A 19,714-nucleotide genomic window follows, 5' to 3' on the forward strand; every position below is an offset into this window, starting at 1 on the left:
TGCTGTGCATCGACCGTGATGCATTTTAATATTTAAACTGTGATATATAAATCACATTTTACTAGTAAGGTATGTGTGTTCTTCTGTATGAACCGTGTCAAAAAAAATCTAACTTGCTTTTTAAGAATATCATTTACACTAAATTTAGAACATTCAAGAGGCATTACTTGGGACAGCCACTCATTGTCTTGGGGTGTGCCTGATTTGTCACTGAATCATAGCCGTCTGCGGTGCTTCTTTGTGAAAGCTATTGTCCATCTGTTCTGGAAATGTAAACCGTAAACTGTGGCAAGACATTTGTAGTTTGTAGATTTATTTTTTTAAGGTTCCACAAAAAGCGCACTTTCTAATTAATCCAATTATAATTTTAGCCACAATTAAAATAAATTAAACAATATATTAAGACGTTAACTTAAGCAAAAGACAAACAAAAAAGCTTTTAAAAATGTCCCAATTTAATGTTTTTACTGAAGTTGTTATCTATTTATTTATGTTGACCCCTGGCATGTTTTATGTTACTTTATTCATTAAATGTTATGTTTAACTTGAAATAAAATAAAACATTTAAAAAAGCTTTTTTCTGAAAATGTGAGACCCCGCCCTCGCGGGCTGTCCAGGACTAACATTGCGCGTGGCCGTTACTCTGGAAGGACCCCGTGTGCGTTCCTGACTGTTGTTACTCTGCGCAGCACAGCGACGATATAAATATGTCACAAATAAAACATTCTTGTATATAGGTCATATAACTATCGCCTCGGTTGCAGTCTGAAAGTACTTAAACAGTGTGAAAACACATTTAACGTCGTCAACCTGAAGTCAGAGCAGTGTACACCTGTTGCCGTTGACAACTGGAACAGACCATCACGTCACACCCGCGGTCACGTGACAAGGAAAAACAAACGCGAGGCATTTAGTTACCCAAACAGTTTCTCCACAATGATAAAGTGTTGTTTTTTGTAGCTTTTATTTCAAGTGTGATGCATTGGTGTTACCGTTCTGCACGCAGACAGTTGAAGGGTTCAATAAGATGCAAAGTAACGCCAGCAGAAATACAGATCCGAGAAGCAGTGTCAGTTCTGGTGGTGAAAGAAAACAAGTCCGCAAAGTTCATGCCAGAAAGATTCCTTACAGAGTTGGATACAGCTGGAACAAAGGTGGAAGACTCAAGGAGCTGAGAATAAGGTTCTGAGACAATTCATTTACTCTATTACCACTTTTATTAGATTAGATTTATTGTTCCAGAAGTATATTTGTTTAAACAGCCAGTACACAGAAACATACAGATATGTATTGATAGACGATCAGTGTCGATATCTAGTGCCAGCTACTAAATGTTTTACTTTATCTTTTAATTTTATTTTTATTATACTGTGTTTCTTTCTCATTGCTGTTGCTGCTATGACACCTTAATTTAATTAAAGGTTTATCTTCTCTCATCATATCGTATATACAAATAGCAACACATAGCATCATGGCATACAAAAGGCAACATACATGCACAGATAGACAGTAATCAACATCTTCATATATACATTATTTTATTATGTATATCTTAGACTAACTTTTTCAACCTCTGCAGGCACTTGGCAAGGAAGTTCCTGAAGATATGGATGCAGAACACCTTTGGCCGAATTCTTCCTCATAAAGCCAAGTAATGTGTTACATTTATTTTGCAAACTAAAGTTGTTGAAATAAGAAATTGTATTGCTTAAAGTTAGGATCACAGTCTGCTTGCCACTTTATTTTTATTCTTAATACTGTGAACCTTTGCACATACCCCTAGAATATATTTTTGCTCATCAAATTTCAAATCCTAGAGATTATTATTACATGTTGCAGGTCCCACTGTAACAGCGTTGTTTTACGACGGGCCTTTGAAGGATGGCGAGACGAGTGGTGGACATCCAGGAGGGAGTGGAGTCTTTCAATGCGGGCAGAGTGTCACTACAGGTACACGATACATCCTGTGCCTCAGTCCGCTGGTCACAGTGGTTTTGTCTGCTAATGATGTGTTTTGTGTTTCAGGTATTATCTGTATAACTTGGCATTCCATAGCTGGCGGACATTTATCTCGTTGCGGAGGGAAAAGAAGAGCAAAGTCCAAAATGCTCAATCTTTTGGTATGATTTTGGCACATAAAATGAGAGTATGTCTAACCGTGATGCTTGGTCTTTCGCGATGATTACGTTATTTGACTCTTCTTACAATATATGGACATGACCTTGATCATTTTTACGTTTTCAACTTATTGTACACGGTCCTGCTGTGGGAACATTTTGGGTTTAAGCCTAATGAGAGAGTGTTTATGTTACTTATATCTAACTTATAGATACTATTGTGTTACTTTGCACTTCCTAACTATTGAGAAACTGGATTGGTAATATGTTGCCTGTTTAGGAATGAATGACTCTATACCACTGTGCTAAATGTTTAATATTTATATAAGTGCAATTTTTGTTAACCGAGCCCAAGAGTTCATTTTATTTATTGTTTTAGTTGTTTGGTTTTATTTTATTGATATAATTTATTTAGAATATTTTACATTTTCACATTCCTATTACAATATCTGACTATTCTTAAAAAATAAACATTTGTTGCTCTTTAAAAGAGTATACTTGCTTTAATATGCTACCATAATATAATCATATCTGTGGCATAAAATGGTCCCAAAATGACGATTATATTGTTTATCGCAATTATTTCTGTGACAATATATCAACATTAGTTATCAGGCATACATAAAGCCTTATGTTTTGTAAGATATCACAAGCTACTGTCATTATGATTTCCTTCACTAGCTGAGAGGCAACGGATGCGTCTGGTTTGGGAACGATGGGTCGTTTTCACAGAAATGAGGCGAATGGAGAACAAGACGCTTGAATCTGCCCTTGAGCAGAACAGACTCGCAACCCTGCAGTAAGATCATTGTAGTCACTCATCGGACCTTCACTTGTAATGCTTCGTGGATGATTGGTTTTAACGTTGTTGTGATTCTTTCACCTGTGCAGTTCAGTGTGGAGCTTGTGGCGGACTCGGCTGCAGCGGCATCAAGACCTTCACACTTTAGAGGCTCAAGCCCTGGAAACAGAGGGCGCTAACTTTACAGAGCAGGGTAAGGGATTAATCCAACGCACCCATGAATCGCATACTGTCAACTTTATGTGTGATGAATGCTGATCTCCTTCCTTTGTGTTTCGTGCGTGATATGTGAACGCCTATTTTTTCTGTCACAGACTTGGCTTCGGTGGAAAGAAATGCACACAGCTGCTTGTTGCCGGAAAGATGAAGAATCCAAAGCTGCACTTCACTTCATCCTCAGACTGAAAAGAGACACATTACATCGTTGGAAATGTTATGTGTCTTCTCTTCAAACCAAGAAAACATCACAAGGTCATTATAAATTACTTGTAGAGCTGCAATGATTAGACGACTTATTGATTAGTTCATCAGCAGAAAAATGATCGCCAACTATTTTGATAATCGATTAATTGTTAGTCATTTTTCATGCAAAAATGTCAGAACATGCTGTTTTCAGCCTCTCAAATATTTCAGATCAGAAATCCTTGTTACAGCAAAAGAACATAAAGTGGCGAGTACGCAATAGTTAAATAGAATATAATAGAATAAAAATAATATAAGTATAAAGGTTGATATAAAGTTGTAAAAGTGAATATTGCACACTTTTCTGTTTTATATCATGACAAAACATTTTAAGACATCACCTTGGACTATTTTCTGACATTATATAGACCAAACGATTAATCGAATCGAGAAAATAATCGTAAGATTAATCGATAATGAAAATAATCGTAAGATTAATCGATAATGAAAATAATCGTCATTGCATCCGTAATTACTTATCTTTCTTCATTTAATAATATCCACCAGCTCATTCATACCACATGTCTCATGTTATCATTTTTAAGCCTGATAACACAATTTTCTCTTACAATTCCTTTTTGGATTCTTATTTTTCTTTTTTAAGCTATGGCTCAGCGTGCCTGCGATCTCCGCCTGCTGATGACATGTTGGAGTAAATGGAGCAGTGCGTTGCATCGTAAACAGAGCGAGGAGGACCGTTTGCGAGCCGCAGGGCATTTGGCCACACGGAGCATCCAGCGCAGAGCAATGGAGCGCTGGAAAGCTTGTATCCCAATCCAAAGATAAAATAAACATATCTTCTATTTTCAACCAGCTGCAGCATATGTAGTCCACTGAGGGACGGCAAGGGTTTATAATTATCAGGAGAGTTGTTTGATTCTTGAGCTTGTCAGTAGATGTGTCGATGTGCAGAGAAGAGGATGAAATAAACAGAATTGCAAGACAACATCATCATCATCATCTAGTGGTAAGATAAAGAGTACATTAAGCAACTGCATATAAGTAGATAGTGCGATCACTTGATGCACTGATCACTGTGTGCTCTCGTTGCAGCGTGCCGGACTGCAGGGACTTTCTCTCAACGTCTTCAGGAACAAAACACACCGACTGAACAACAACATGGCGGTCCAGCATCATCATCAAACTGTAATTGATCAGCCTAGTACTACAGCGTCAATGACATATATTAAGTAAGGTTTCTAAAGATTTAACGCTTGTGTTTTCTATAGATGATATGTAAGTATTGGAAGCTGTGGCAAGACCGTCTGGAGGAGGCTGAAGATGAGAGTTTTCAACCCCTAACAAAAATGGCGCTGACGAACCACAGGTGCTTTTATTTGCATTTGTTTGCCCTAGAGTGATACATATATAATGTCTTTCATAACATGTTGCATATTTCATGTAAAGTTGTTCCTGTTTGCATGACTTGGATATACATTTGGACTTCTCTTTACAGCACGTCACTGTTGAGCAGCTGTTTTCACCACTGGAGAGAGAAACTTGCTGAACAGAGACACATGCAGGTATTTGTTTTAGTTCTAATACATGAGCATTACTTAAAGAAGCAGCGATAAGGACATGAAATATGAAAGCTATTATACATTAGTTCAAAATATAGTCGGTGAAAGTATGATTGATATCTGAGTGACCCAAACTCCTACATATAGTTTCATTGCACACTCAAAAACTTTTCATGCTTTTCTACAGGAACTGGAGCACCGTGCAGACATCTGGTTTGCCGAACGCATGTTGCCTCTTTGTTTAGACTCGTGGGTTGAGTTTACTCTGCAGAGAAGACTCCACAAACAGAGGAGACATCAGGCAGAAGTCTATAACCAGTGAGTCACCAACCCCCTCATTTGTACTTGTGTTGTGATTAGTTGGGGCTGCAGCCAACGATTATTTTCATCATCGATTAATCTGCCAATCATTTTCTCAATTAATCATTTGCTCTATAAAATGTCAGAAAATAGAGAAAAATGTCCATCCCAGTTTCTAAAAGTCCAAGGTGAGGTCTTTAAATGTCTTGTTTGGTCAGTCCAAAACCTTTGATATGATGATATGTTTTATATGATATAAAATAGAGAAAAGCAAGAAATCTTCATATTTGAGAGGCTGAAAACAGCATTTTCTGCCATTTTTGAATTAAAAATGACATAAATCAACTAATCATTGCAGCTCTAGTTGTGATTCATTTCCAAACCAAGCAGAGCAGTCTGTTATCTCTTTTTGTTCTCTGTGTTTTCAGGCAGCGTCAGTACATGTTGGTGTTTTACACCTGGTGGGGACAATCGGAGAAACACAAGGAGCAGAGGCTTTCTGAGCGGATGGTAGGTTATCTGTGAATGGAAACAAACTACTGCACGTTGGTGTGTGTCATATAATGAGAGATAACTCGCTGTTTGTCAGGCAATTCTACACGAGGAGCGCTGCCACCTGCAGGAGAGCCTGGACCCGCTGGAAGCTGCGGACAGATCAGCAGATCGATGAAGAGCAGAAACAGAAAGCTTCAGAGCGTCTGTACCAGCTCAGACTTCTCCACAAGACGATGACAAAGCTGAAGGACAACAGCACGGAGACGCGAGACAGGTGAAGCACGCTTAGTGCTGCGGAAGTGTTTGAGTAGAGTGGGGAAACTTGCTGCTCTGTTGGCTAACGCATGCTGTTGAACGCATTTGTTTGCATGTCAGGAGAAATCGAGAGCAGCGGGCTTGTCATCAGGGTGACCTGCGCTGCATGAGGTGGGCTGTGGAAAAATGGAAACAGGTAACTCTGTAGTATTTGTTAACATCTGGTCACATAATATCTGATGGCATCCGTTGTTTTGGCTCAAGGTTTAAAGAAAGACAGACACAAAACTGTTTAGGTTTGGAAACTTGTAGAAGGAAACTTCGAAACCATTCTCCTCTTTTTGTTTTGTTCAATATTACAAGACCTACGTACGCGTCTCATATAAAAGGTCATCATTGGATTATAACACAGCTCCCAGGTGTTTATGATCCAGTTTGTAAATTCATATGAGATACCAACACAAATCAGATGCTCAATTATCATTTTCGGATTCAAATTAAAATCCAAGACAAAAAGGGAGCAAAAAAACCAAAGAAAACCAATAAATCAACAACAAGATGATCGTAGTACCATTACAAACTGTATACAGTGACTGAAACAATGACTTAATGGCTCTTGTGTGTTTGGTCAGTTTGTTCAGAGCCAGAGAGTAAAAAACAACAGACTGAAGCTGATGCAACGTTACTATGAAGTTAAACTTCTCAAACGCACGTTTGTGGCCTGGAAGGTACATTAGCATTTATAATCGCATGATTTCTTAATGTTGGAGTAATAAAGATAACGCTGATATACGTCTGCTGCTGCATTCACAGAAACACCTCCTGCAGATGGGTCAGATCTACGGTCATGCAGAGCAACTTTACAGGCACCAAAAACAGACCTCTCTCAGGTATTGAACTTAAAGGGTTGTGTATATTCTCCGCCTCCTCTTCGTCAATTAGTCGACTTATTGATTCTGTGTGGAGAAATTCAGTTTTACATGTTAGTTGATTATTATATCATTTTTTTTTGAGGACAGCCCTAAAATCCTCTTAGATCCAATTATTCATGTCAGCTTTATCTCTGTTTCAATGACATCTCCCCAGGACGGCTCTGTGTGTTTGGAGGGAGAACGCCGTGCTGCTGACGGAGGTCAGACTCAGAGAGCAACGAGCACTAAATCACTTTCAGCATTTCCTTCAACTTAAGGTTATTAAGCAGTTCCGTCCCCTCATATGCAAAACTATCATCGTTATTCGTTTGTGGGAGCCTTTGCTTATTGCTGTCTTTACACTAAATGTGTCAAGGTGTTTGTTGCCTGGAGAAAAGTAACAACACGTGCAGTGTCAAAGCGCCACCAGCAGGGGGAAGCCGTCATCAAGGCTCAGAGGTCAATAAATCAAGGTAACTTCATAACTTATTACAGTGGCCACATGCAGTATATTTTCAAGACCATTTCAACATTACACTTCCTGTGTCAGGAAATTAAGGGGGGCAAAAGGAAAAAATACCCCAAGAAATCTCAGAAAGCCCTTTAAAAAGGACAAAAATGCCGCCAAGATTTTGAAGGTTAATAAGGCTAAAATGGTAATCCTACATTAAGTTTCACTCAATTCATTTAAATGCACTTTTTGCATTAATTACTATTTTTGTGCCCTAATATTCTTTTATATTTCCTACACTGGTTTACTTATGATAGTAATGTACATTTCTTACACCTACAGCTTTGTGATTTTATTTGCTCTTAGTCTTACTGCTGACAGCTGATTGGATTCATTACCTGAATTGTGCTATACTTTTTAGATTGATGTTTTCTGTGTTTAGTGCGGCTGCTGCGGTCTTTCAGACAATGGAGGGTACAGACCAGGGAGGCTCGGAGACAGAGGCTATGCATGGAAAAAGCCAGGAGGTGCCATGACTCCAAACTCCTTTCCAAAGCACTAAAAGCCTGGAATAACCATCGCAACCAACATCAGAAAAATAAGGTTGTTGTTACTTTATTATCCATTAACTGTTATATAAAGCCTCACTGTTGACTTCAGCATACATTTTTTTAAATGCGATTATTTTATAGGTAATGAAACGACAGGGAATCCTTTTGCTGAGACTAAAGATGTACCAGACGTACTTTGACCAGTGGAAAATAAAGGTTTGTTTCTCTTTCACACACCAAACACTTAAGCCTCTAAAACGCTACTATACATAAAGATCACTGTATAGTTTTCAGTTCAATAGTATATTGAATAATGTCCTTTGTGGCTCTGGAGGAGCTTTGTAAAGTGTGTGATTGTTTTAGCTTGACCCATACTGGAGACTAAAATAATAAAAATATAAATACATTTTAAAAAGTTGTCTCTCACATGTCCCGTGTCTTTATGGAATAAAAAAACCGCTCATCTCAACCAGATGTATAGAGGGAAAGGGAGAGCATTGTGTTTGTTTTAAGTAAATAAATAAGCTTAAAGAAATTAAGCTTATGAATGAAGCTTTAAATAAATAAAAGCTTCATGTATATAGCACCTTTTAAAGCACACAGACACACAAAGAATATACATTAATTAAGTAATCTTATCTTATAATGGGATAATCACAAGATAAAAACAACATACGACAGGGACGAGATCTGTAAAAAGGCTTGCCTATAAAGATGGGCTTTTAGAAAGCATCTTAAAATTGTTCAAAGATTCAATCTGATAGATTGGGGAAGATGATTCCAGAGGGTTGGGGCTAAAACGGCAAAGGCACGATCACCTTTTGTTTTGCAGTTGGAGCGGGAATGGATAAAAGGCAGAGTAGGTCAAGAAGTATAACCAGGAACAAGGAGATCCGAAATGTAACTGGGAGCAAGGTCATGCAGTGCCTTTTATGTAATCAACAGGATCTATAGTTTATTCTGGATTTTACAGGAAGCCAATGAAGAGATGTGAGAAACACGTGTAATGTGGGGCCGACGGCTAGTTCATCTTAGTAATGCGGCCTTAGTACTGTGCGTGTAGCCAAAGCCTTGTGCTCATTTTTCATCTCTCTCTCTGGAACAAGGTCAGACAGTCAGACCGATACATGTGTTGTCTGATTTAGTGCAGCTAAACTGGCCATGACTTTGGTTTCTTTCCCGCAAAACAGCTGCAACACAGACAGAGAGAAGCTAAGCAGATGGAGCGAGCACTCTGGCACTGGTCCCTCTCTCTTCAGGCCAAGGTAACACATCCGTCTCTCGCTGCAAGATTGAGCACTGAATTGTAGAATTGATGCTCACATGCTCTTGATGTTGTTTTGTGAACCTGCTGCAGGTGTTGTATGGATGGAGGCGGGAGGTGACGGAGCAGCGTAGAAAACAAGAGCAGGCGGCCAGAGCTGCAGAGGTGTACAGAGACCAGCTGCTGAGGGAGGGCGTGAAGTGCATCCTCACATACGCTGCTCACATGAACGATCTCACAACGAGCCTAACGCAGCACAGCCAAGAGCAGGTGGGTGTTTCATTTTGTGTCACTTCAGATTTTAAACTTGTGTATCATTTCGTCAAGTCTGCCTGTGTCCTGCAGAGGTCACGACGTCTGAAGACGGTGGTGAAGCGCTGTGCGATGCGGTGGAAGCAGCGGGCGCTGTGTAAACCACAGAGAGAGCAAGAGGTCAAAGGTCAACCATCGAAGAAGAGCGTGACCTTCTGTTTGACTACACCTGGATCGAAGAGTGTTGCATCGTCTGACTCAGAGGAGCAGGAAGCTGAAGATGGTGTGCTTAGCAAGCTGTGAGTCTTAACACCCTCACAGGCTGTGAATCCGTATTCAACACTTTGACTCTTACAGAGTGTTTCTTTTTTTTTAGAAGACCACTCAGCCGTGCGCCTCGACGTCAGCCACGACGCTGCGAGGAACTGTTTGAGTTTCCAATGAAAATAAAGTAATTATTTTCTACATAACCAATATACACAAAAAGTATTTTCAAATTAGAAATGATCTTAAATCAAAACATCAGCAAAACCTTTCTCACCCAGGAGAAGCCACTGACAAAGGCTCTTTTTATTTCTAGCACCCGAAAGCAGACTGCCGTCACCGGCGCTGAATCAGCTCCGAAACCTTCAGAGGAAGGCCATCACACAGCGTCGTCCTGCCTCCATCCCGTCCCTGTTGCCTCCACATGTCAGAGCATCATCATATCTAATGTGTCAACCTGGGAACCTCAGGAAACCCAAAACCAAGATGTTCTTCTGCCCCCCTCTGCTTTCATGACCACTGGGGCCGAAGATACGGTAATAATGACCTGTTTGACTTCAACAGACATCAGCTATGCGTTCAAAGCTAAAATAAGCAACTTGACTTATAATGTCTGCTTTCTTTCCCAAGTTGGTGGAGACTATCAGCTCAGGTTTTGGGGATGCTCCTCTTCATCAGTTTGTCTTTAAACCACACTCGTTGGCTGATTCAGGTATGATACCTGCACTTTTCTTCTCACTATAAAATATCTTGGATTCTGCAGGACATCACAAATACCAAGATTTAAACATGTTTCTTTGCTTCTTCAAGACGTACGTCTGAGAGCATCAAGCGGAGAAACTGTAGAAGACGCAGCAGCAGATCCGACTTTAGCTCTGACCGGAGAGATGCTCCGCATTCAGCTGGACATGATGACATACCAGCAGGACAGGAAGCAGCTCCGGTACGAAAGCTTTGATAACCAATTTTCCATTCTTGTACACATTTCTCCGTTAGTAGTAACGTTTGATGTTGTGTCTCGACTCAGGGCATGGCTAAAACTAAAAGAGGTGTTACAAAGTTGGCTACAGACCAGTGGAAAGGACGAACACATGGAAAACAATGCAGTTTGTCAAGAGTTGAAGGAGGTAAGAAAACAAGTTAATTCTCTCATATATGAAACTGGAAACAATGCGGCTGCATTTAAGCACTTGCATGATACTTCAATTTGTAATTTCCACTTTAGAGATCCTACTGTATTGATGATTGATGAACTGTTTCTTAAAGATACAGTCCTAGTTTAGTTGTTGCACCCCAAATGTAAGTGTCTTCACTTTGTTCCAAAACTTCTTCTTTTTTAAATACGTTCTTATCTAAACTACCAATACTCGTGATTTAGGTTCTTTGAGCTTGATTTAAACATCTTTATGTTTTACCACTTATAACTACAACCAACTGTGACCGACAATAAAACATTTAAAAAAGAGGATTATATTGTATCCACACACTTTGACCATCGTGAAAAGAAATAAGCCATGAGCCAGAATCACTGTATGATCAGTGGAAATGCATTTACCTGTACCCGTTTATGTTATTGTGGAAAGAGACGGGGCTTGAAAACAAAAAGGTTATTTAAAGGTGACTTCTTGATAACTTACGCTGATGGCTGACATGTTGCACGCATTCTTTCGAGTTCTCTTTCGAACGATAAATCATTGGCTGTGAAAAAGTCAGCGAACAGCTCACAGGAGTTACAGTCGATGTTTTTGATGTTGACAGTTGGAGGAGCGCATCGACAGACTGTCCACTGATCTGGCAAAACGGAAACCAACAATGCTGCTACATGCAGAGAGGATCCAGCGTTTGCAGTCTGCCCTTCAGGCTTCGGGAGTTTCTTTTCTGCATCGGAAAACAGAAGAGATGGAAAGACTTCGCTCCGTGTTTACAACATGACAAGAGATAATGCCTCGCCCACAAAAGGGACTAAACCTGCTGATTGTTTGGACTGTTGTTTATCTACTTAGATCACATTTCTTAAAATAGCTCAAAGACTGACACGAGAATTGAATGAGAAAACTGTTCACCAGTTACAGATACATGACTGAGATTGAACATTTACACTTGCGCTGCACTATGAGGAGAAAACGGATATCTTAAAGTCCACATGTTGCTTTTTATTGCTGTTGAATATCATGCAAACTGTTATAAAATTGACTGAAAACATCCAAAAACATTAAAGCCAAGTTCCTTACAGCAGCTTTCACTGCTACCTCTGCACGTAAAATCTGCTGAAAAAATTGGATAGGGGTCGTCCTTGTGACAGATGGTGCTAATTATCTTCCATATGTGTGCAAATAGTCACTTTACAGTTTTCAGAGGAGCTGCCCTTGCACAATAGGTCTTCTATTTATCCGTTAGCACCAGTGCCCGTAATACTTTGTGAAATCTATGCAGGAGTTTCAGGGGTTTCAGACCAACAGAAAGGACAGCTGTCTTCATAAAACAGGCTACATAAAACAGATTTGTCCGAATCTGCGATCTGCATCAGGGCAGAATGCGAGGACTTTATGCCATTTTAGTCTTTTTCATCTTTGTCTGCTGCATCAGAGGTTAGTTATGTTACTGAACAACTTTATTTACTTTCATTGTTAAGTTAGTTTATGTTTATATTCAGTGTCATTGTGTTGTTGAGTGTTCAAAGTCTTTTTTTATGCTTTTGTAAATGTTGGCTTTTGGTTGTTGTTGGCAAGATTGCTGCCGTCTTTCTGGAGTTTTATGTGGACGTTATTAAAACTGATTTAAACATTATACATGTTGTAGAATCATTTCAGAGTTTAACACAATGCAAAGTTGGTTTTAGATTGTCTTTTAATTAATGAATATGCAAATAAATTCTTTAAATGCCTGCATCTTACTAAAATGTTAACACAATAAATTCTGTACTAAATCTTTGTTCATCTTCTGATGAACTCTTGTGGACCGTTTGAACGTTTCCTTGCATGTTAGCTAAGAAGATGCGGTGGTGCACAGTGTCAGATCCTGAACAGAAGAAGTGTGCAGAACTCGCCAAAGCTCTGGTGGCAGTGCTGCCGCCAGCTGCTGTGGCAGCTTTCGCCAGACTCTCGTGCATACGAGCGTCCAGCACGACGGACTGCATCGATAGGATCAGGGTGAGCATCACCTCAAATGCAATTTCAGAATTTCAGCACCGGTTGCAATCAAAGATGAAGCTGTGCAAAGGACCAAGAACTGACTGTAGCAGATAACAATCATATGAAGGTTTTTTTTGTATGTGAAATACAGCTTAAATTCATCCAATGAAATCTTTTTCTTTTTTTGACAAATGCACAAACTTCCATTGATTAAAAATGGACACTGTCTTCTTAAAAGGCATCCATCGTAACTGAGAAGGTGCTTCAACAAAATGTCTCGGGGTCATAAAAACCCTCCTTCATTAAATGAGATGTTGTAATGTAATATGATGTATGGCAATGTTTCAGGGAAATATACATCTGTTTTGACTTCATGTTGCGTCACCACTAAATCTGGCTGTGAATAGTATAAACATGCTGCAGTAGTACGGTCTTTGAGCTACCACCAGTGTTGGGGAGTAATTAGTTACATGTATGTATTGTATTCCTTATTCAAGTTAAATTTAAGTACTTTTAATAAGTTTGACAGTAATCAGTGTTGAGTAGCCTACTGTTACACTGCGTGGTTTAGGTTTGTTTTTAGGACTTTTCATTGCCCAGCTTAAAACATTTGTTAGAAAAGTAATAAAGAAAAAATCAAATTCAGTAAATTAGATGACTGATGAAGTAATTCAAAACTGTAAACTATACCATTTCACAGTCACCTTCCCAACACTGGCTACCACTCGTGCTTCTAACACTCACTATGTTAATTCTTTGTTTCAGGCAAACCGTGCTGACATAGTGACGTTAGATGCAGGAGAAGTTTATTCTGCTGTGAAGCAGTTTGGCCTTGTTGCCATCGCCAAGGAGATATACAGGGACGGTAGGTTTACTTCAGATTTCTTGACTACTTCCTCACGTCTCTTCGGCCCGAGTGTATGAGTCAGTAAACATGTCTGTGTGTCTGCACTGAGTCCTGCAGGAGGCTGTATTCTGTCTGTGGCTGTGGTGACAAACAGCAGTCTGGACATACGATCCCTGAAGGGCCACAGGAGCTGTCACAGCGGGATTCGATGGACGGCCGGATGGAGTCTTCCTCTCGGCTTCCTGCTCTCCCGCAACTACCTAAGCTGGTCAAAGGAGCAGCCACTGAGTCAGGGTAACGTGATCATAATCAGCTGTTAGTGAAAACAACAGTGTGGAACTGTTTCTTTCTGTTTACTATTTCAGCATCTATGGTCCTCTGGTTTTATGGTCCCGACTTGTTTTTCTCCTCTGGAGCAGACGTCAGTACCTTTTTCAGTGCCAGCTGTGTTCCCGGAGCTGCTGCCATGGCACCACATCTGTGCGCTCTGTGCCAAGGCCAGAAGTCCTTCATTCGCCAGAAGAATTACCACTGTGAAACGTCCCACAGTGAGCCCTTCTACAATAGCCAAGGGGCCCTCAGGTCAGGCTCGACAAAGAATCAACAAAGCTCTCAAATTACGACGCACACAAAACAGCAGCCTAGAAATAAATTTATTCTTTTGCTCTGTCACAGATGTCTCAGGAGTGGGGCAGGAGATGTTGCATTTGTGGACCATTTAGCTCTTGAAAGTATTGAAGGTAAGCTATCATCTAATATACGTCTATAGACTCTTACTATTCATTTATTCTGTTACATTAAAGAATAACAACTTGGGATGCACGATGATATCGGCACGTCATCGGCCGGTAACGGCTTTAAAATGAAATGTCAGCATCGCCCGGAATTATTCTTACAATATGACGGGACATAAAATGTTGCTTGTATTATGCGTATTACACGCTAACCGTTGACTGTTCATCTCCTGGCTGTTACAGGGTTGTTTGTAGTTGGAAAACATTTGCATATCGGATATCGGCAAAAAATCTAATATCTTGCATCCCTAATTGTAACATCTGCTTTCTCTTCATATTCTGTTTGTTCTCTCAGACAGTGATAGCGATAAATTCAGGCTGCTGTGCACAAATGGCACACAAGCTCCCCTCAGCCACTACAGGAACTGTAATCTGGGACGGGGGCCAGGAGGCGGCATGGTCACCAGATTAAACTTTCGCAAGACCGCTCGCAAATTTCTAGTGACGTTGCAGGTACAGCAAATATCACACACTTTGTTTCCACGCTACATACCAGTGATACCCAAATAAAAGATTCTTTAAGGATTCTTTATTGTTGTTTAGATGCTGTTTGGCCAACGTGGAAGAGAGAGGCAGCGCTTCCAACTCTTCAACTCGTCTTCTTTTGGAGAAAACGACCTTCTCTTCAAAGATGTGACGTACAAACTCGCTGTTCTGCCAGACGACATAGATGTCAGTCAAGTGCTGGGGCTGGATTATGTGGCACTCCTCAAAGGTCTTGGACATGAAGGTGATTACACTCACATTGTTCATTTATATATTCAAAACAGACCTCATTCAACGTGACCTCACTGAGCGTGTATGTGTGCAGGAAGTTCACTGGAGGACAGTGTTGTGCGATGGTGCTGTATCAGCCATGCAGAGCAGAAGAAATGTGAGCAGTGGGCTCTCAGTATAAAGTCAGACCCTCTGGTGTGCGTCAGAGCGGTCTCAATGCGCGACTGTATCGAGAAAATTAAGGTAAGTCCTTTTTTATAGTATCACACTTAAAAAATCAACAACGCAACCACCTGTGTACTCTCTCTACAGAGGGACGAGGTGGACGCCGTCTCGCTGGATGCAACTCACTCTTTCATCGCAGGAAAATGTGGTCTCGCCCCCGTAGTTACAGAATATTATGGTAAAGCTGTTAACATTCTTAAAATACATCTACTCACATTGAAGAGCTCCAAAATCAAGTTGGAGCAGAGATACAGAACACACACACACATAACAGAACGAGTCAAATAGAATAGATATGAATCAGTGATTGGTTGTCTGGAAACCTTTCAATCATTTTCATACAAATGTCTGTTAGTTAGGCGTTCATCAGTTTCGACTGTGTTCTCTTGGACTCTCAGGAGGGAAATGTGTGCCTGCTGATGGGTCGACCCACTTGGAGATGGACGGTACGACAGCACATTAAATGAGCAACTTGAAATAATCTTGGTAGCTGATGTGATTGTTGTCTTTAAAACCTCCACCGTTTCTCTCCTCAGTGTTGCCCTCAGTGGTGGGTGTGGCGGTGGCAAAGCGCTCCAGCAGAAGCGTCTTCATCGGGAACCTCGGAGGCCGGCGCTCCTGTCACGGTCACATGTACAGCCCGGCCGGCTGGCTGCTGCCATACAGACACACGTTAAGCCTGGGGCACAACAGCAGCTCCCCCTGTGATCCAGACCAAGGTACTGTGCACAATCCTTTATGTGGCGCTGCATAAAAAGCTCTATTGAACCAGATTCGGGTCTATTGAAGTTTTCGAATTAAGCTTCCAATGCCTGTCTTCATATTTTATGACGTCATTAGCCTAAAAAAATCTAATTTAATTTCAAGTGGAAGAGCAAAATTATTTGTTGACCACAGTAAAACATTTTGTGATCTTACACATATCGTGAATTTTGGAAATGATTACATCTAGCTTCTTTTTTTTAATATATATATATAAAACGACTTTTGGACTTGTAAATTGTAAATGTTTGGATCACACTTGTCCATAACAATCCTACGCAGCCACCATTGGAAACTAATTCTACAAATAATATTAGTGTACCTTAATCTTTATCTGAAACTGTGCAGAATTTAGATTTAGAATTTGAATGTCAACATTATGAATGAAGCTTCAAACTATTCAGTAGCCCTAACCAGAATCAATTTTGTGTTTACACTGGCAGTCCTCTTCATGTTGAATCTCTTCTCTGTGAGCTGTGACCTCTTGACCTTTTCACCAGACCTTGGGTGTACAGTTTATCCTAATTGTTTCTGGGACAACATATCGTCTTCTGGCGACAGGCCTAAGCTGCAGTTTCACACTTTGTGTTTTCTCAGTGTACAACGACGTGTTTTGGAAAGGCTGCCTTCCTGGCTCTCAGGGGAATCTGTGTAAAGTGTGTCTGGGAGGCTCAGGGGAGGCTGCCACCAAACGCTGCGCTGACAACCACAATGAGCGTTACTATGGCAACATGGGGGCACTAAGGTACGTGCAGCGGCTTACCTGAACCAGAGCTTTATGTTCATCTGTGATTGTTGGTGTGGAAATCAGATTTTCTCACTTATCTTTTGTGCCGTACAATATGAAATACTTTATTAATCCCCCAGGGGGGAAACTGAGTGCCACCATTCAAATAGGACAGACAACAACATCAACATATTCAAGGACGCCAACAGTCATGAACATCAGATCGTCAACAGGAACAGTCAGCGACATTGTTGAAAGCTTCACTGCAGCAGCACTTCCTGAATCTCTGTAGAGCACCTGGGCATAACATCAGCTGTTACAACACAACTCTGACATACCTGTAATGTTGATGTAAATGATTAGCAAAGAAGGTCATGCAGTGCAACGTTAGCATTAATTCAGAGTTGAGTTTCTGACAAATATTCACCACCAACTCCTGATGAAAACATCTGTTGTCAGAGGGACTATTTCTTTCTGGTACAACTCCATTCTATTTGAATGGCGGCCAAAACATTTTTTTACCTTATTTGGCTGAGCTGACCCTTTAATCTTTACGCGTTATTCAAAGGTGTCTGGTCGGAGATCCCAGTGGTAAAAGCTACGGTGACGTGGCCTTCCTCGAGCAGCACACCCTTCTTTCCAACATCCTCAGTGAGATATTCAAGATGAAGTTTTGACACACACACTGATGCGAACATATTCGGTATGTTTATCATGTTGCATTATATTTTTGTCATGTTGTTCTTCAGGTTTGAGTTCCAGCGGTTGGGCAGAGGGGTGGACGTCATCAGACTACGAGCTGCTGTGTGGGGATGGTCGTCGAGCCCCGTTGTCCGAGTGGGAGAGCTGCAACCTCGGAGTCATCCCACCGAACACCATCATGACACGGCCGGTGCTCACGGCGCGAGTGTACGACTTCCTCATGAAGTCACAGGTCAGCTTATGTGAACAGAGTTTTAAATCAGGGTTTACGTGTACACTGTATTGGCGTGGGACTTTGCTTATGTTTAAAGTTCTCTCACTCTGCACCTCCACCACTTAAAGGGATAGTTCAGATGTTTTGAAGTGGGGAAGTCAGTGTATTACCAACTACAGTAGACGGCAGTCGACACGCCCCCAGTTTAGATAAGCAGACAGGAGTAACAGCACGGGAGCTAAGCAATGTACTGTTATGGACAGGGACGTCAGAAAAAAGTATTTTAGACACCTTAAAAAATCTGTATCAGTTTAAATGTAATCTAAATCTTAATTTGAAAAGTTCTTAGTAACTGTCAGATAAATGTAGAGCAGTAGAAGTATAAAAAGCCAATACTCAGGTATAGTACAAGTACTTCAGAATTAAACTTAAGTACTTGAGCAAATGTACTTATTTACTTTCCACCACTGACTAAATGAACACATTTAGTTGGTACCAAAAATAACATGTCCAATAGCATCTCTAGTCACAACCACAAAGATCCAGTTTATTTGCTTCTGATGAAAACCGACGGAAATCAGTTATTATTTTTTACCTTATAGGAAACTTTGGCAGCCAACCCAAACGCAGAGTTCAAGCTCTTTGAGTCTCAACAGTATGGAGAAAGTGATCTGCTGTTCAAAGATGCAACTCAGTGTTTTGTCCACACAAGCCACATGGACCCCCGCTCCATCCTCGGAGAGGAGTTTTACAGTCAGGCGGAAACGGCCTTCAACTGCACACACTCTGGTACGACTGAAATCAAAAACACCTGCTTGATGGTCAAACATAATCACACTACCCCTCACTCATGTCCATAATGCTAATGTATCACATGTGTTTGTCTTACAACAGATATCTTGGAGTTTTGTAATCAGGACGTGTGCAGCATATTCTAATGGACACACAGGAGGAAACGTTACATTTCTCTGTGCTGCTCGGTGGATCAACCCTTCATCGCTGGTATCATCCTGTTCACAGCCGAGATTAAAGTCAAAACTCTGCTGCCTGGCTGAAGTGATGAACAACAACAACATTTTTCTTTGGTCATTTCTATTAATAAACGTGTTAAAGGACAGAGAAAAACCTTCAGCAACTTTCAGATGCCGTTATAACATAAAATGTTGTGTTATGTATAATCTGTGTGTCTTTCAAAAATACAAAACACATCTTTGTATGTGTATGCCTGGAAACGATCAGAATAAAGATTTGAAGAATTAGAAGTAGGAAGAAATAAAAATACAGGCAAGTACGGCAAAAGTCAAGAACATACACATAGAATAGAAAATAACGCTTACAAATATGAGAAAATATACTGTAAAAATACTATAACAAATATGTTCAATAAGAGTTTAGTGCTGGATGTTTACACAGCAAAGTGCAAACATCAAGCCTCACACTAATACCAAAAGACATGACTACACTTATAAATATATGGGTGTAAAATCAATGTGTGTTACATGTATTTGTTCATACATAGATATATGTGGCTGCCATTTTTAAGCAATTCTTATTACTGTTGTACACTAGTCTTAAAGCAGCTCTGAAATATATGGCTCCTGGTCATTTTTACACATATTTTATTAAGATCCTCCACACTTTGAGATTGAAGCTTTAATTTGAATAAAGATATCTAAGCTCTACACAGGAAGAAAACTTACTACAGCTGAATACAGCTAACTGCATTATTTACTTTTACAAATTACGTAAGACAATGTATGTTTTGTACCAATATATAATGCAATGTATGCAATGCAGTTAAGTTTGTGCAAGTTTGTTATCTTTTTTTCAACATTACCTGTTTATAACTTATTGATATTGATTCCTTTGTACAACAATTTGTCATCGAGAATAAAATACATTTTATATGGCTGAACAGTACAAATAAATAATGAATCTACTTTTGTAGAAG

At 40.2% G+C, this 19,714-nt stretch overlaps 2 protein-coding genes across 2 annotated transcripts; both read left to right on the top strand.

Moving 5' to 3' along the window:
• Positions 1 to 5: 5 nt before the first annotated feature.
• On the top strand, positions 6 to 12,425 carry sfi1 (SFI1 centrin binding protein). The gene is given in 34 exon segments (XM_029431096.1): positions 6 to 69; positions 1,007 to 1,182; positions 1,580 to 1,651; positions 1,840 to 1,950; positions 2,026 to 2,120; positions 2,799 to 2,916; positions 3,009 to 3,081; positions 3,083 to 3,112; positions 3,234 to 3,390; positions 3,986 to 4,147; positions 4,278 to 4,348; positions 4,435 to 4,527; positions 4,611 to 4,708; positions 4,838 to 4,904; positions 5,089 to 5,219; positions 5,630 to 5,711; positions 5,791 to 5,823; positions 5,825 to 5,970; positions 6,072 to 6,147; positions 6,584 to 6,679; positions 6,765 to 6,841; positions 7,038 to 7,140; positions 7,239 to 7,335; positions 7,756 to 7,916; positions 8,006 to 8,080; positions 9,055 to 9,129; positions 9,222 to 9,398; positions 9,474 to 9,679; positions 9,757 to 9,831; positions 9,961 to 10,180; positions 10,275 to 10,356; positions 10,455 to 10,587; positions 10,672 to 10,771; positions 11,403 to 12,425. Coding segments are annotated over 33 exon segments (3,621 nt in total). The 5' UTR covers positions 6 to 69; positions 1,007 to 1,027; the 3' UTR covers positions 11,577 to 12,425.
• Positions 12,163 to 19,633, top strand: sxph (saxiphilin). The gene is made up of 17 exons (XM_029431105.1): positions 12,163 to 12,232; positions 12,630 to 12,793; positions 13,541 to 13,640; positions 13,740 to 13,916; positions 14,042 to 14,204; positions 14,298 to 14,362; positions 14,712 to 14,869; positions 14,960 to 15,146; positions 15,228 to 15,376; positions 15,446 to 15,536; positions 15,757 to 15,804; positions 15,895 to 16,077; positions 16,718 to 16,865; positions 17,416 to 17,498; positions 17,597 to 17,781; positions 18,366 to 18,552; positions 18,658 to 19,633. The coding sequence occupies exons 1-17, from the start codon at positions 12,178 to 12,180 to the stop codon at positions 18,699 to 18,701; spliced, it is 2,187 nt and encodes a 728-aa protein (XP_029286965.1). The 5' UTR covers positions 12,163 to 12,177; the 3' UTR covers positions 18,702 to 19,633.
• Positions 19,634 to 19,714: the final 81 nt, after the last annotated feature.

The sequence above is a fragment of the Cottoperca gobio genome, chromosome 5 (genome assembly GCF_900634415.1).
Source record: "Cottoperca gobio chromosome 5, fCotGob3.1, whole genome shotgun sequence".
Classification (NCBI taxonomy): Eukaryota; Metazoa; Chordata; class Actinopteri; order Perciformes; family Bovichtidae; genus Cottoperca; species Cottoperca gobio.

Bases quoted from the DNA above. Each gene is read 5' to 3' on its own strand.
- sxph (XM_029431105.1), top strand. From the start codon at position 12,178: ATGCGAGGACTTTATGCCATTTTAGTCTTTTTCATCTTTGTCTGCTGC. The intron at 15,537-15,756 runs GTAAAGCTGTTA...TTGGACTCTCAG, and splicing joins CGTAGTTACAGAATATTATG to GAGGGAAATGTGTGCCTGCT. The intron at 15,805-15,894 runs GTACGACAGCAC...TTCTCTCCTCAG, and splicing joins GACCCACTTGGAGATGGACG to TGTTGCCCTCAGTGGTGGGT.